The following is a 13,911-nucleotide window of genomic DNA, read 5'->3' as shown; positions in this document are numbered from 1 at the left end:
ACGAGACACACAAACTCATACACATGTCGATTCTTTACACACACTCACACCATGATTCTCCACACACACACACACACACACACAACCCATATACACACACAAACTCAGACAGACAAGATTATTTTCTACACGCACACTATTTCTCACAAACACACACTGGCAATGAAATAACACCTGATCATGGCGAATGTGCAGAAGGATGCTGATGTGAGCCAGACAGACGTGGTGTGTGTGTGTGTGTGTGTGTGTGTGTAGTTGGGCAGTGTGCTATGAGTGGCAGAGGGAAATCGACTCAGACAGGCTGCTTCGCTCCTGGTATAAACACCAGACTCCGGATTGGCACCGAATCAAAGTCGACACACAAGCGGCGCCCCCGACGTCCTGATGTTCCGAGCGTGGCGCCAGCCCCGTCGCTGAGTCCGCCTCGCTCACACAGGCTCAAGCCGTACAGACGGCAGCCAATCAGCAGCACCCCACCGCTCGTGTTTAGGTCTGCATCCTGGGCTACCGTGGAGTGTGATTATCCGCAGCGTTGAAGGGAAGTAACTGACCGGTTTGAGAGGGGGTTGGGGGGATGCTTCTGTAGGTGAAAGCTAAGCTGCAATGCTAACACACGCTTAGGATGATCTTACATTTAGTCATTTAGCAGACTCTCTTATCCAGATCGACTTACAGTAAGTACAGGGACATTCCCCCGAGGCAAGTAGGGTGAAGTGCCTTGCCCAAGGACACAACATCATTTGACACGGTCGGGAATCGATCCAGCAACCTTCTGATTGCTAGCCCGATTCCCTAACCGCTCAGCCACCTGACCCCTGAACTTGGGTGATGATTCATGCCATGCACCTAGACACAGGTTGTACCAGACACACCATAGCTAAATTCTAAAACAGCAAACTCAATTCTTGAAATCGCTCTCCCCAAGGCCACGGTGACTCGTTCCCTGTTCACAGTTCTCTCCTGCCTAACTTGACGTCTTCGGAAGCAATTTCCTCTCCGTCCATTTTTCAGGTCGTAATTTTGATGTATAATTATCGTCCCGTACATAACTCTACAGTTCTGCCCTCCAGAGTGCGCAGAGGAACAGAGGAATAAAAAAAGAAATGGTCTGATGTTGGGCTTGCTCAAGTATAGCCTCAACAAATGAACAAATAAATCTGTACTATTTGTGTGTGTGTGTGTCATGTCCACAGTTCTCTCATTGCTCAAGACTCAGTTGTTCCAAAACATGTTCTTAAACCAACTCATGAAATCAGGGACCTAGGAAGGACCCCGGTAATCTGAGCTAGCAAGCACTAGTTAACTTTCCGTGTTGAAGGAAAATACTTTTATCTGTCCCCCTGTTCCTCGGCTGCCTTTGATACAGGTAGATCAATGAAGGGATGGGATTCTTGCCCCCGAGGCCCCCTCTCAGAGCTTAGCTTCATCGCCGCTGCGATTATGTAGCTCCTTTGTCATCCACCAGCTAACGCGGTAGCTATTTAGCGCAGCCCCCACTCAGACAAATGTTGTGGCGGCTACGCTACCATATCCCCGGCGGTGCCCCCCTGTGAAAACAAGGCTTGGACCCCCTTGTGGCCCGACCTAAATGAAGAGTCTGGAATCATTATTATTACAGTATTATTACGTACTACTGTTTTTGCGATCACATTCTTTTCCAATGGAACTGGCCCCTCTCAGAGTATAGCTGGCCCCAGCTTGGCCTCCCCAGTTGAAATGATTTAGAACCTCCACTGCACACACACACACACACACACACACACACACACACACACGTACTCTTGCTCTCTCATAGAACCAGATTAATTTGCAGACATACAACAGACTACGCTAACAATAGGCCACACACCTCTCCTGCAAAGGCACCGCTGGGCTGCAATCAGAGGAAAACATAGCTGCCCTGGGGTCATTAGTTAATGGAAGCAGGGAACAGTAATGGCCAGATGCTGGCTAGCTTGCCCCTCTCTCGTTCACAAGTCGTATGTGTGTGTGTGTGCGACGTGGGCTAGCTTTGCAGCACGGAGCGGAAAAACATCAGAAGGGAGCATCGTGGCGTTGTCGTAGGAGCTGCAGAACCCCTCGCTCGGTGACTCAGCAGTCGAAGCGTGGATTGACTTGACTCTGTAGAAGCTTCCGTTCTTCCTCTGTGGTGGCGACGTGCCCTGGTGTGCAGGCCACAGTGGGATGCACTGACGAAGCTGTCGGGAACACGGGGTCGTCTTGCGGCTGGCTCGACGTTGGCGCGCGAGGTTCCTCCTGTCAGGAACGTTACATGTGACACGTCTTGATGTAGGTTTAACGGGAAACGAGCGTGAACATGGATCAGCCGTCTGTTCCTCTGGGCTCCTCACATATGCTGCGTTTGGACTTCTTGGCAGACAGTTGTTTTTGGTGTCTTATCTTTTCCTTGTCCATTCTCTCTCTCTCTCTCTCTGTCTGTCTGTCTGTCTCTCTCTCTCTGTCTCTGCCCCAGGTGCTGGGCAGTGCTGGAGATAGTCCCCCAGACGTCAGTCAGAAGAAGCTCCGTGATGGAAACCGTGACGAACATGAGCGCAATCCTCTCCAGGCTTGATCCTGGGCAGTCTGCCCTCCTCTTCTCCAACATCTCTCTTGAGGAGTGAGTAATCCTCTGTTCTCCTCCTGTTTCCTGTTGCTGTACAGACGTCCACTTTGGTATACTCTCTCCCTGTCCATTTGTGGCCTGGTTAAAATAGACCTGTGTTCAGGACACAGGTACCACGTGAATCACAGATAAAACATGATCTAATGAGACCTTTTAGAACAAGGAAGGAAGTCCTTGAACAGATTCCATGAATTTCCTCTGTCTCGCTCTCTGGGTCTTTTCTCTCTCTTTCTCTACACAGTATTGTGAAAAAGTCTTAGGCACAATTAATAAGTAAAGATGAAATGCTTTAAGAAATAATGAAATAAAAAGACAAAACAAAACCTTTTACCAAAATTGCACTTATATAATGCCACACAAATTCAGAAGGAGAAATAAATACAATATTCATGTGAAAAAATCTTGTTTGCACAAGACTACTGCACAGTACTCTATGTACATATATATATAGATATATATATGTGTGTGTGTGTGTGTATATCTTACGATTAATTCTTCAGTTGATGGTTTTCTTGTCTCTCCATCTCTTTCTCCATCTTTCTGGTTTGGTCTGGCCATGGCCGCGACTGGCTGTCAGACAATGACTCGCGAGCAGTCAGGAAACCAGTCATGAAACGGTCTTCACCAACCTGCCTGGCTTGCTTGGAGGCACGAGGTAGTGGGCTAACCATCGATATACACTCTGTACAGTATTCAAATGGCCTCTGCTGAATTATCTGGTTTAGCTCCCAAAATGAGCTTCCAAAAACAGCCACCCCTATTTCTATCCCTACGATACAATGATGTCGCCGTTTTGTTTTTTAGAACGCTGATGGATCTCGTTTTGGTAATCTGACATGGATTTGATTACATTTTCCTCTTACCGTCGTCGTTCGCCTAGGAGAAGAGGATTTCAAGCCCTCCAAATGGCTCCAAACGATAGCGACAGGTGTCATCTGTTTCTCGGGGGCGTTCATCGGGGGTTTCCCATAGAGCAACACTGCCCCCTAGAGGCACCTGGCTGCCAGTCCAGAATGGGAGACGAGACGGGAAGCTCTCGTCACACCCCCAGTCTGTGAAGATGGGCGGAATTCATAATCACACCAGAGGACTCATCAGTCATTAGTGCTTATATTTACCATCTCCCCTTTCAGCTGGTGTGTGTGTGTGTGTGTGTACTATTTCGCATTTACTGTAGGTAGATACAGTAGATGGAAACGTTAAATACATCTTTGGTTGTATTTGTGTTGTCGTATTTGTGTGTGTGCGTGTGTTTGTGTATATATGTGGTTAAGGCTGTATGTGTGGGAATGCATTATGATGCGGTAGATATAAGCAGTGATCCTTATACAGATTATAATTGTCCTTGAGTTTTCACTGCCATTATAAAACATCCAGCTGTGCTCGGCGCACAAAAAAACAGCATAGCATTTTATTGTGTGTGTGTTTACTGCATGCTGTATGGTTGGAGTGGACTCGTTAAATCTGGTTCTGTTGACAGGTTTGTTGGGTGTGTGCGTGTGCGTGTGTGTGTGTGAGTGTGTGTGTGTGTGTGTGGCTATCACATGTTTGTTGTGATAACTCAGCCAGCGGTTGGACCAGACCTCCAACACCGCCTCCCTGGCCCCGCCTCCCTGGCCCCGCCTCCTGGCCCCGCCTCCTGGCCCCGCCTCCTGGCCCCGCCTCCTGGCCCCGCCTCCTTGGCCCGGCCTCCATGGCTCTCACAGTCTGTCTGCGTCTGAGGGATATTAATAAGGGGGGGGGTTCCTATCGGCCCGCAGAGGAGGGAATGTTTAGCAGGATTTACTTACCTTTTCAAAGGGATTTGAGAGGATTACATCCAGCATCTAGGGCCAAATAGTTTCTCTGTGTTCCAAGGTCATGGAGTTACTGGTGTAAACTATTAGTGCAGTAGCTTAGGAAGCTCTACAGACTGCGGCTGGGGGATATAGAAGTTAGTGAGTGTGTGACTGTTTGCCTGCAAATGTGTGTGTGTGTGGTTGGGGGGGGTGTAGGTAGGTGTGTGTGTGTGTGTGTGTGTGTGTGTCCTCGTGCAGTACCCAGTGGTTTTCACACCCATTATGGAACACGGCACTTATCCAGCAGCCCTTGAACACTGATTGTTCCTGTCAGCAAAGTGCTGTCACATTTGCGTATTTGCTTAGACCACAGAAATTTGTCAAAGACTCCCAGGGACAAAAAAAAACAAAAAAAACCCAGAGGGGTGCACTGAGGTGAGGGGGTGTGGAGTGGAGGGGGTGCCTCAACTGAAACATGTGAAGCATTATGTCCCACACACAATGCCTCACACAGCCCGGAACGATGGAGAGAGTGAAAGAAAGAGAGAAGAAGAAAGGGGGGAAGAAAGGGTTATAGGGTTATAAAGAGAAAGGGAAACACACACTCCCTCAGATAAATCATTCGTGTCGGGGCGAAAGTCATAGTCCTAGGAAGTCCCAGGCATTGTTGATGTCCTCAGCAACACATGTGTGAGTCAGGTGGCTGAGCGGTGAGGGCTAGTAATCAGAAGGTTGCCGGATCGATTCCCCGCCGTGCCAAATTACGTTGCGTCCTTGGGCAAGGCACTTGCCTAGGCGTACTTGCCTCAGGGGGAATGTCCCTGTACTTAATGTAAGTCGCTCTGGATAAGAGCATCTGATAAATGACTAAATGTAAATGTAAAATGTAAATGTGTTTCTAAGCTGTCTCTCAGTGATGCTAAAGACTATGGCTAAAGGAGGAGGTATCTTCCCTCCTGGCCTTGGTACAGCTTTATGTATCTGTCACATATACAGGTGGCTAAAATAGTTTGTTGGAAAAAGCCCCGATCGAATGTTTATGGCCATTCTAGACAATTTCCCAGTGTCCGCTTACTGAAACCTAAAAAATATTTTTCTATAGAACGTCATGTTTCACGCCATTGAACATTATGGAAAAAATGGTCTCCTGTCCACTTTTCTCAAACAAGCTAAATTTACATAAGGAGACAGAAATGCTAGCACAGCAAAGGCACAGCCGAGGAAAAATGAGGCCAATTGCAGTTAAAAACACAAGACTTCTCTCCCCTACCGCATAGTGTTCCTCATATGATATTCACTGCAGTCACTGTAGATACAACGGCACTGTTTTCAGCTTCATATTTCTAATGCAAAGCCCTGGTAGATTACAAGCTGGCCTGCAACAGTACCAGCTAGCCAGGCTACATACTGATGCTAACGCTACTCCACATGGAGAGGAATCCCTGGAGAAATGTTCGATTGAACAACCAGGGAGAACAGATTTGAATATCGAAGACACAGAGGGGGAATAGCCAGCAGCAAGCCTTTGTGAAAGCGAGCTGCAAGTTAAAGTGAGCGGGCTACCACGCTGGTCTCAGTGACTCTCGCCGTGCGTTGATGGACTTTGAGATATAGACCACCCCTGTCCATCAAACGCACAGCTCTTTCTATATCACCGGAGCGTTTTAATGATGTTTTATCCAGGTTCTTGCGTTTCTGTGAGCCCCGTAGGAGTGAGACCGCCCAGCCCCTTCAATTAGAGCCTGCTAAACTTTCTTTTTAATGAATTCATCATCAAGAATGATTCTATTAAACGTTCTTTCCGCTCCACAGTTTTTCCATTTGTTCAGGAATGTCATTGATCTCCTTAGAGATCTTCTGAGCAATCTAGAGGAGAGGTACAGTATCTCTGGGACACACATACACACACACATCCTTCACATGGGCTTTTGATACAAGCTAGCATTTCATGAAGTGGTCTCTTTTTTTGGTCATGCTTGGTTCCCAGGTGTATATGGTTAATCATTAACGCCACTGGGATGCTAATGTGCTCACCACACAAGAGTACCAGGCACACCTTGGGAGCCTCTCGCTTAGATTCTCTCTCTCACCTTCTCTCTCTTTTACTCTCTCTTTCTCTGTCTTTTTTCTTTCGTTCTTCCTTTCTGCTTTTTTTTCCTTTCCCTCTGTCAATCCCTGTCTTTCTTTCTCTCTCAGACACGCAGACGTGCACACGCACACACGGGCACGGTCACAGCTGCTCATCACGATGCACTTCTGTGTCTTTGCTCTCTCGTGACACGTGGCGGCTTCGCGACACCTGTCACGCATCCCCTCGTTTGTGTGCTTGTCTGTGCGCACGTTGGCATTTGTACTAACCAGAGTGTCTGTCTCAGTAGAGAACGTGAGCCTGCAGTGTCGCAGAAAGGGTTCTAGAATGACCATTTTAAGGTTTGTTATTGTATTTATGGAGGGAAATTACTTGTCTAACCTCTTCCTAAGACAAACGACACCTGGTTTATCTTAACAGAGTAGAATTGTGTGTCCTCCTGGTTGTGGTATGGGTGGAAGACTTTAGATAATGTTCTGTCATTTCATCGTTTTGATGTGCTCGTTTAGACAGCATGTAGGTTTTATAACATCTCTTAATATCTGTTCCTCACAGGTCGGAGAAAGCAGGGGAAATCGCTACAATACCTCTCACAAAGGTAGGACTTGTTATCTAGTTTACCTTCATTTGTCAGTGACAAAACATTTGTGATATATGATGTTACTACAGGTGTGTTGAAGCTTAATCTTACACGATCCACAGCTGTCAAGTTTTGGGGCAAAAACCAAGCCACTTAATGCACCGTAACTTTAAACACATGCAGTTCAGTATCAATATCCCAGCAATGTCCCAGCAGAGCTGAAAAGGATTGGAGCCTGGATTGGGGGTCCATACTGGTGTAATTGCAGTGCCAGATCTCCATGTCGTGTATTCTGTCATTCCCAAAAGCGGCACTGTTGACACAGTGTTGGTTTGTGTGAGCGGAGGCAGAGCTGACTCTGTTAGAGGCAGACGCTTCCCAGCACCGTCTCCTCCCTCCCAGGAAATGGTTTCCTCAGCATCACGAAAGTTGGAGAAAGAGCAGAGAGAGAGAGAGAGAGAGAGAGAGGGAGCGAGCGAGCGAGAGAGAGAGAGAGAGAGAGAGAGAGAGAGAGAGAGAGAGAGAGAGAGAGAGAGAGAGAGAGGGAGAGAGGGAGAGAGGGAGAGAGGGAGAGAGGGAGGGAGGGAGGGAGGGGGAGACACACACAGAGAGAGAGACAGAGAGAGAGACACAGACAGAGAGAGAGACAGAGAGAGAGACACAGACAGAGAGAGAGACAGAGAGAGCCAGAGAGAGAGAGAGAGAGAGAGAGAGAGAGAGAGAGACAGAGAGAGCCAGACAGAGAGAGAGACACAGAGACAGACAGAGAGAGAGAGAGACAGACAGAGAGAGAGAGAGACAGAGAGAGAGGGAGAAAGAGAAAGAAACCAGGAAAAGGAGAGAGCGAGAGAGCCAAAGAGTTGTGAATCACACATTAATTATGCAGCAACTGAAGCTTATGCTTTAATTTGGCTCAGTTTAGGGCTTAGCCACGGAATTGAACCCAGAGGTCCAGACTCATCCCCTTGTAAATCGTCCGTGTGTTAGCACCCGCCCGGTGAGCATGCCCAGAGGCTGCGATTACATCGATTCCGAACTCAGGAGAGCTGTCAAGTAGAGCTACAATGTAGGAAGTTTCGCGGCGAGGCGCTTTAGTGTGAACAAACAGCGTGTTCTTGATAGTGTCTTTGTGCGTCATTTAGAGGTTTGTGATCATATCAAACCAAATGCATCATACTGGCTGTTATCGCTCGCTCTCTCTCCTTCTCTCCCTCCCTCTCTCTCTTTCTGGCTTCTGCAAACAACATCAGCAACTAGAATAACCAGAGGACAGACTTCCAGAGACAAGCTGACACACAGATCTGGAGTTTGGGAGAGAGAAATGAAGAAATGAATTATTCAACATTCTCAGGGTTGTTTTCTAAACCCCCTCCCCCCCCCCCCCCCACCCCCACACAACCCGTCAAATATTCTGTCGCATAATACTTAACATTCCTTTGCTGTCTTCTGCGAGAGAGTTACAAAGAAAAAGGGGGGAGAGGGAGGGAGGGAGGGGGGAGGGGGGAGAGAGAGAGAATGGTTCAGCTCCCTTGAACGAACTGTTTGGTAAACAAGGGTTTTGATCCAGTCAAGCACATTACAGTGCGTGGAGATGCCGTTCTCGCAAAAAACACACACTCACACACTCCACCCTAATGTTGATGAGGTTTCATTGACATTTGCTGGCGCTAGTTCTGGTCCCTGTGGTGTGTCTGTGTGTGTGTGTGTGGGGGGGGGGGGGGGCGGGGGTCCAGATCCTTATACCCTAATCAAGTCTTCTGTCAGTCAGCTGTGTCTGGAGGAGGCAGTCTCCTGGGTACTAACGTGTCTTCTCTCATCCGTCAGCACGCTGACCTTTCTACCTACCAACTACAGCTGAGAAGTCAAGCAGCCAGCCAGTTAGTCAGCCAGTCAGCCAGTCAGTTAGTCAGTCTGCCTGTTAGTCAGTCAGTCGGTCAGCCAGCCAGTTGTTCAGTCAGTTAGTCAGACGGCCAATCCGTGTGTTGGTTGACATCTGTGTGTTGCTGTGGGCACCAGCCCATTAAGGTGTGTGTGTGTGTGTGTGTGTGTGTAGGGCAGGGTTAGTTGGGTTAAAACAGCATTGACACTTGTGCTCAGAGATTCCTTTGACTGGGCTGCTGCAGGAGGGAGAGTGGGCCGGAATGCATAATGAATGTCCTCTAACCCAGTGTCTGTGTTCTGCTAGCAGACCTCCCTTCTCAGCATTCCCCCTCTGCCTCGCAAGCCCACAGGCCTGGGCAGCAGGTCACACTGTGTGTGTCTGTCTGTGTGTGTGTGTGTGTGTGTGTCGGGGTGTGCGCGTGTATTTGTTTGCGTAAAGGGCCGGAGGAAGTGGGACAATAGCATCATCATACAGGGTCCGTGCCTGTGTTTACGAGGCTCTCTGAAGGGGTTCCGTTTGTGTACGAAAGTACTGTGTGTGTGTGTGTGTGTGTGTCCATGTGCTGGTTGCAGAATGTCGGTATGTTTGCACGCGCGTGCATGTGTGTGTGTGAGAGAGAGGGTAAACCTTACACACAACCCCAACGTGTACGCGAGCCGTCGACTGAGCAGTGTGATCGACAGGTGTAGGTCAGGGCCTGGGGGGGGGGGGGGAGAAAGGATGCCTTCCTACATGTCCCCTCACCCCCCCCCCCCACTAACCTGAGTAGACAGCCTGCATTACATTCCGCTCTCAGTCTTACCTCTGACACGTTGAACTCCACAACGGTGGCGCCCCGTGTCATACTACTGGCTGGGTGACAGCATCTCGGAGGAAGCAGTCAAAGAAACGCTGCTCTCTGGCGTCTCTGCGGCGCACGCCCCCACACAGAGGATGTCTGCGTGGGCGAATGACGAGTCACGAGCCCCCAGAGGGACCTCCCCCTGTCATATCTCTCTCTCTCTCGCAGAGGGGATGCCGCGTTGGGGCTGGGGAACATTGATTGGCTATTATCCACGATGGGCGACCAACCAGGTTAGGGCCTTTCCTCCGTTAAATAATTACACCAATTTAACCTTGTTTGGTAATGGAACAGTACAGAAGTAACATTACCACACACAGGCCTGCGTGCGTGTGTGTGTGTGTGTGTGTGCAGCCAGGCAGAACAAGGACAGATAATGGGGCTACGATGGCAATCCGCCAGTCCAATGTGACTGGGATATATATTTTGACACAATTACGCAGGAAGTGGTTCGACACGTCGGCATGGATTTCCTGCTGTGTTAACGAAAACATGCTGTAATTACTTTACCTAGGGGTCTGGCATACAACGAAATGACTGTAATGGCTGGGTTGTCAGCGATCGCCGCCCAGCTGAAACAGTTATCATCTCATTGGTTTGGCTGAAAGGGTCACCGCCAATTGAGAGGGTCCGGTGATTAGAGCAAATGAAAAATCAAGTGTATTGAAATAGCTGAATCATTACTGCGGCTTCGTAGAGGTGACGAGAGCACTTGAATACGTGACGTGTTGTTTTTTGGCGATGGGTGCGGCGATTCTTGATCTCCACCATCAGGTTCAGACGGAATAATACGCGGCTTCCACTAAACGGGACTTTATCCGTAGCGAGGGAGTTCAATTAGTGTTTTGCTCCTCCCCTCAGTAATATTAGAGAGTATTAAAAGCCTGTCTGCGCTGAAGTGTCTTCATCGAGGCTCCCTAAGCTCATCATTAGTAAACACGTCCAGCCCTCGTGTTACCGAGTCTGTGGTCGTCTCACCGATTTCACCGCTTCTCCAGGACTCGCTTCTAAAGCTGAATATCCGTATCGGTAATCAGGGCGCGTTCCCCTTCACTTTCAACTCCGGAGAGTTGGGCCGGCGTGCTGGGAGGGGAGGGGGAAGGGGGACTTTGAAGTCCTCAGCTGGTATGGGCCTGAACTCTGGCTCTCCCCCAGCGACGCCGCTGCCCACGACGTCCCCGAAGAGAGCGGAGGTTTTGTGTCTCGTCGGCACGTCCGGGGCCCAGTCAGAGTACCTCACCGCAGGGTAGAGCAACGAGCGAATGACCCCCTTCCCTAGTAAACACATCAGCAGCCGTGGCCCCACCACAAAGGGTCTGATTGAGCCAGATCACCCACTGCTTTTCTATCAACAAGACCTGGCGTTGATCAGAGAGGCAGAGAGCGCTGCAATGCCTTGAGCTGGGTCTAATTATGGATGACTGACTGTTTGATGCTGTTGACTTACGCCGGGGAAATAACGTAAATTAACGTGTTGGAGTAGCTTAATAAGATTTACCCAGAAAGCAGTGGGGTGCTGCCAGGGATGAGGGAGGGTGGGGATGGGGGGGGGGGGGGGGTTGCTGAGAGGGGGCGGAGCAGTGAGAGTCTGCTAACTCTGGGGGGGATGGGATGTCAGGGATGATGCGACTACATGTGGATGTCGCTCAGGATCAGCTGGAAGGCTGGTTTAGTTCTGAGTTTGGAACAACACCTTATGCGGCCGTTGGAACTTATTTCAGAAGACGGACAACGTGTTTCTGAAACGTGTCAGCTTTTCACACTGGCTTTTTGTACATCCGTAGCACCTGTCATAAAGCAGGAATGCCCACTTATGCAAGGACAATATTCGTTCAACAAAACCATTAAACACACTGTTCTCGGCGGCAGTTTTCTTCTTCTTTTCTTTAATTCCCCGACTTCGACAAAGACTCTTTTCACGAGGCCTACTCAGGTTTACCCAATGTCAGTTAGTGTGTCAGGGAGATAGGTGAGATAGCGGCTCTTTGTGGGAGCATGCTGAAAGGCAGATTGACAGGCACACTGCTCCCTGAGAGCTCTCTCTGAGACAGACCCTATGAAGAGTTCTTTTGAGGACTTGACATCGACGCAGCTCCATCAATTATTAAGAGAAGCAGGTCTGCAGCTCTTTTCATAGCAGGAAAGGCCTAATGCAGTCTGTCTTTCCACTATTGTCGGCTACCTTGGAAACCGCTGTGTTCAACCATTAGCTGTGCTATAAGGGCAAGCAATGCTAACTGAGATGATAAATTAAGGTGATGGGTTCAATAATAAAAATAGAAATGGAGGAAATATGAGTTTGGTTATTCTGAGAAAACAGACAAACCTCTCTTCTGCTACGTAAAATGATTAGATCCGGTGCAGGATGGAGGTTGTAAACGTGCTTTGCAGGACGACCAGCGAACCGTGTTTAAGACCAATATTTTTTCTAACCCTTACCAGGAAAGCATAACCCTAACCTCTGACAATAATGTTCTCTGGTGGAAAACATCACACTAGGGGGATGTAAATTGTAGATATATGTATGCAATAATCTGGCACGTATGTGATGTAAAAGTGCAGGGGTCGTATGTCACGGGTAGAGAAAGGCAGCAAATGGAGCTGTCAAATGCCTCAGATGTCTTAGATTCGACCCACCCTGATTGGCCTGATAATCAATACATATTATTTTAGTTTATTTTTCTTTCATGGAGTATGTTCATTCGAGTTCTACTGGCTTGTTAGCTATGGTTGTTTTGGGTTTAGTAAAGGCCACTTTATCTGAGGAAATAGTTTTGGGTATAAACTTAGACAAGTTAACTTCTGTTTCTCGGTTGAACTCATCAAAGGGCTTTTAATGATCTACTTTCTATTTATACTCTAATTCACATATTTTACAAGGCTAGTCAGACACAATGCGTGTCAGAATGACATTTCCAAGCGCGATGCATCTCAGATATAAATACAGTTTTACTTCTCTCACAGGGACTCACTTTATGAAGCTTCTGCATATTCATTACTTTTAGTTGTGAACAAGAAAATATCCCAAAAGCTCAATTTTGTGAAGTTACAGTAAAAAATGTATATATTTTTTATTTCTTATACAGTTATGAAACCATACATAATCTGATATTCAACTGATGCTTCTCTGACACCTAAACCGATGCTCTCGTTGCCATGGCTACTCCGGTCAGCTGACGTCCGTTTCAGATCAGACCCATTTAAAGTCAGAAGCTGACATTTGCCTAGCTGTGTCGTCCCGAACTTCCTGAGGAAAGTGCTCAGTCCCGTATGATAATGTCATGTTTTATGTAAACACATAGCTGTGATCACGGCAGGCTGTTTGCATGTAGGTCAGCTCCCGGTTTCCGGTCTGTTCCGTTATGTTTTGAGTGTCTGCTTGCGGGCTGCTCGTCCCTTTAACCCTGCTTACTAGAATTTGTTTAAAGTTCACAGGGAAGCTCCACCCTTCAGAGCTAACTGGATTTGAGCTGTTCTGGGGGGTATTCCAGAAAGCAGGTCAAGTGACATATACCCAGGCAGGTAAGTTAACTTCCCAGCTGACACCCAGTGTTGTAGCAACATTGCCAGGAAGTTGCTGCAACATTCTGAATCAGCTGGTGGGTTAACTTACCTGGTTATAATGCATAACCTGCTTTCTGGAATACCCCCCTGGTTGTAAGAAACCCGGTTATAGAATTCCTAGGTGTTTTCTCACTGTGTGTGTGTGTAACGTAGACCTGGCTATTGACCAGTGATAAGGCTGTAGGATGGAGCCGTGTGTGATGGAGGAGGGGGGGGGGGGGGTGATCTTATTTGAGTGCAGCGAGGCGTGGACTCTTCTGTGGATAAAATAGCACTGCTGGTACTCTGCCTTCCTCTCTCCTCTCCCTGTTTGACTGGGTGAGCAGTCGCCATCTCTCCATCCGCCTTTCTGCTCCCTCCACCTCTCACTACCTCTGTCTCTCTCTCTCAATCCATCTCACCTTAGTCTCTCTGTCTGCATTATTGAGTCCATGGCAGCGGAGCAGGGTAGGAGCAGGTAGGATGTGCCTCCAGACTCAGGTGTCGATTGTCTCCTCCGCGCAGGCAGGAGGGCACTTCAGGAGGGGACTTGATTCACAGTTGTCAGGGAGATA

At 48.3% G+C, this 13,911-nt stretch overlaps 1 protein-coding gene across 1 annotated transcript in view; it reads left to right on the top strand.

Moving 5' to 3' along the window:
• Nucleotides 1-13,911, top strand: part of LOC146254461 (uncharacterized) — a 58,191-nt gene that overhangs the window by 31,012 nt on the left and 13,268 nt on the right. The window contains exons 12-13 of the mRNA XM_084675454.1: nt 2,474-2,617; nt 7,046-7,088. Of these exons, the coding sequence (XP_084531580.1) occupies nt 2,474-2,617; nt 7,046-7,088 (187 nt within the window). The remainder of the gene's footprint in view (nt 1-2,473; nt 2,618-7,045; nt 7,089-13,911) is intronic.

The sequence above is a fragment of the Hypomesus nipponensis genome, chromosome 16, assembly GCF_054491055.1.
Source record: "Hypomesus nipponensis isolate SF chromosome 16, ASM5449105v1, whole genome shotgun sequence".
Taxonomy (NCBI): Eukaryota; Metazoa; Chordata; class Actinopteri; order Osmeriformes; family Osmeridae; genus Hypomesus; species Hypomesus nipponensis.
This window is presented reverse-complemented; position numbering and strand designations above follow the sequence as displayed.